We start from the raw sequence: 1510 nt of genomic DNA, 5'->3' as shown, positions 1-1510 counted from the left end.
TGAACCGCACAGCTCGTGACAGTCAAAGAAATTCAAGAGAGATCTTTCAAGCTCGAGACTTTAGAGAATTTTCCGGGAAAACAAACAAGAAAAAGGAAGAAATTTCGTGATGGGTTAACTTGTAGGACGTCTCTTCCGTGGGGGTTTTTTGGTTACGAGAGGAAGACGAAGTCCGTAGCAAGGAACATCGGCTTGTTAGGGCTTTCCACCTTTTCCCCCTGGTTGTTTCCAGAACCGGACAGGCCGGCCCGTCGGACGTCGTGTCGTTTTTTCAGTCAGATTTTGAACACCGTGTCGTTTATACTCGACAAATTCTGAATTTTATTCACCGAATACTAAAAGGGTCTTTTCCACTGCAAATCAAAGAAACAGAGTCCCAACAACAACAAGCCAACAAAAACCAAAAAGGACATAAAGACAAAGAAAAGAACACAGCACAACACTTAGTAATTCTCTGTTCACTTCTTGGGGGGCTCAGTAGCAGCAGTAGTAGTGGTAGTGGTAGAAGTACGTTCATGGCCGGCTTCTTCCGTACCACCCATACCGAAAGTGTGCTTGACCGCATCGGCCGCACCCTGAGCCATCTGCTTCACGTGCTCTCCGGTTTGGCTCAGGAACCCTCCGGTTTTCTCCTTACCGGCCTCGGCCGTTTCCTTCGTGAACCGGGCCGCGTCCTCTGCCTTGTGCTTGATCGCGTCTCCGGTCTCCGACATGTAGCTCCCGGTCCTCTCTTTCGACTCGTGGGCCTTCTCCTCGGCTGATTGGGCCGCTTCTGAGGTCTTCTCTTTTGTTTTCTGGGCCGTATCATGGGCCTGACCTTGGGCCGATTGAGCCGCTTGAGATGTCTTCTCTTTTGCTGTTTGGGCCGCATCGTGAGTTTTCTCCTTCGCTGCCTCGGCCTTATCCTTCATCGCTCCCATCTTCTGCTCAGTTTTCTCCTGTGGGGCCCAATTCCAATCACAGCACTGAGTATTTTTCATTTTGTTTTTGTAGAATATATGAACCAGATGATATTCTTATATTGATTTACAGCCAACCAAATTCGGACAGAAAGATCACAGATTTCTTATATACGTGCAAATCTCTGTATATATAACACCTACAGTACGCATGGACGTATTTACTCACTAGTCTGTGTTTGTGTATATATACACATACAGTATTGAGTAAATACATGTATACGCATACGTATAAATAAATAGAGACATGCGGGTATTTGGAGGGGTACTTACCTCGGCCTTGCCTTTGGTTTCACCAGCGCTGTAACTCTGTTCATGGGACGCCATTTTTTAAAACAGTTTTAGCAGATTCACTATTTTTCAGACAAATCAAAGAAGAAAATAAAGTCTGTTTGGAAGTGTTCTTGCTGTCTGGAAAGTGGAAACTACACGAATCGGTGGATAGATGTGTTGCGGCGTCGAGCATTTTTGTAGCACGACTTGGTAGGAGCGGGAACTAACACGTGTTACATCTGTTGACACGTGTCCCTACACGTGGTGTGCTGCTGTTC

The 1510-nt window shown here is 46.3% G+C and overlaps 2 protein-coding genes across 2 annotated transcripts in view; both read right to left on the bottom strand.

Moving 5' to 3' along the window:
- LOC104815538 (monothiol glutaredoxin-S15, mitochondrial-like) overlaps positions 1-200 on the bottom strand; it is a 2140-nt gene extending 1940 nt beyond the window's left edge. The window contains exon 1 of the mRNA XM_010543961.2: positions 8-200. The gene's annotated coding sequence lies outside the window, so the exon portion shown is untranslated. The remainder of the gene's footprint in view (positions 1-7) is intronic.
- A 133-nt stretch (positions 201-333) lies between these two features.
- Positions 334-1396, bottom strand: LOC104815537 (late embryogenesis abundant protein 76-like). Its single transcript, XM_010543960.1, has 2 exons — positions 1233-1396; positions 334-938 (listed from the first exon to the last, which is right to left on the bottom strand). The coding sequence occupies exons 1-2, from the start codon at positions 1284-1286 to the stop codon at positions 459-461; spliced, it is 534 nt and encodes a 177-aa protein (XP_010542262.1). The 5' UTR covers positions 1287-1396; the 3' UTR covers positions 334-458.
- Positions 1397-1510: the final 114 nt, after the last annotated feature.

This window comes from Tarenaya hassleriana, unplaced genomic scaffold (assembly GCF_000463585.1).
Source record: "Tarenaya hassleriana unplaced genomic scaffold, ASM46358v1 Cleome24, whole genome shotgun sequence".
NCBI classification, from domain to species: Eukaryota; Viridiplantae; Streptophyta; class Magnoliopsida; order Brassicales; family Cleomaceae; genus Tarenaya; species Tarenaya hassleriana.
This window is presented reverse-complemented; position numbering and strand designations above follow the sequence as displayed.

Coding starts and splice junctions, on each gene's coding strand:
- LOC104815537 (XM_010543960.1), bottom strand. CDS start 1,286: ATGGCGTCCCATGAACAGAGTTACAGCGCTGGTGAAACCAAAGGCAAG. Junction 939..1,232: donor AAACCAAAGGCAAGGCCGAG/GTAAGTACCCCT, acceptor TGGGCCCCACAG/GAGAAAACTGAGCAGAAGAT.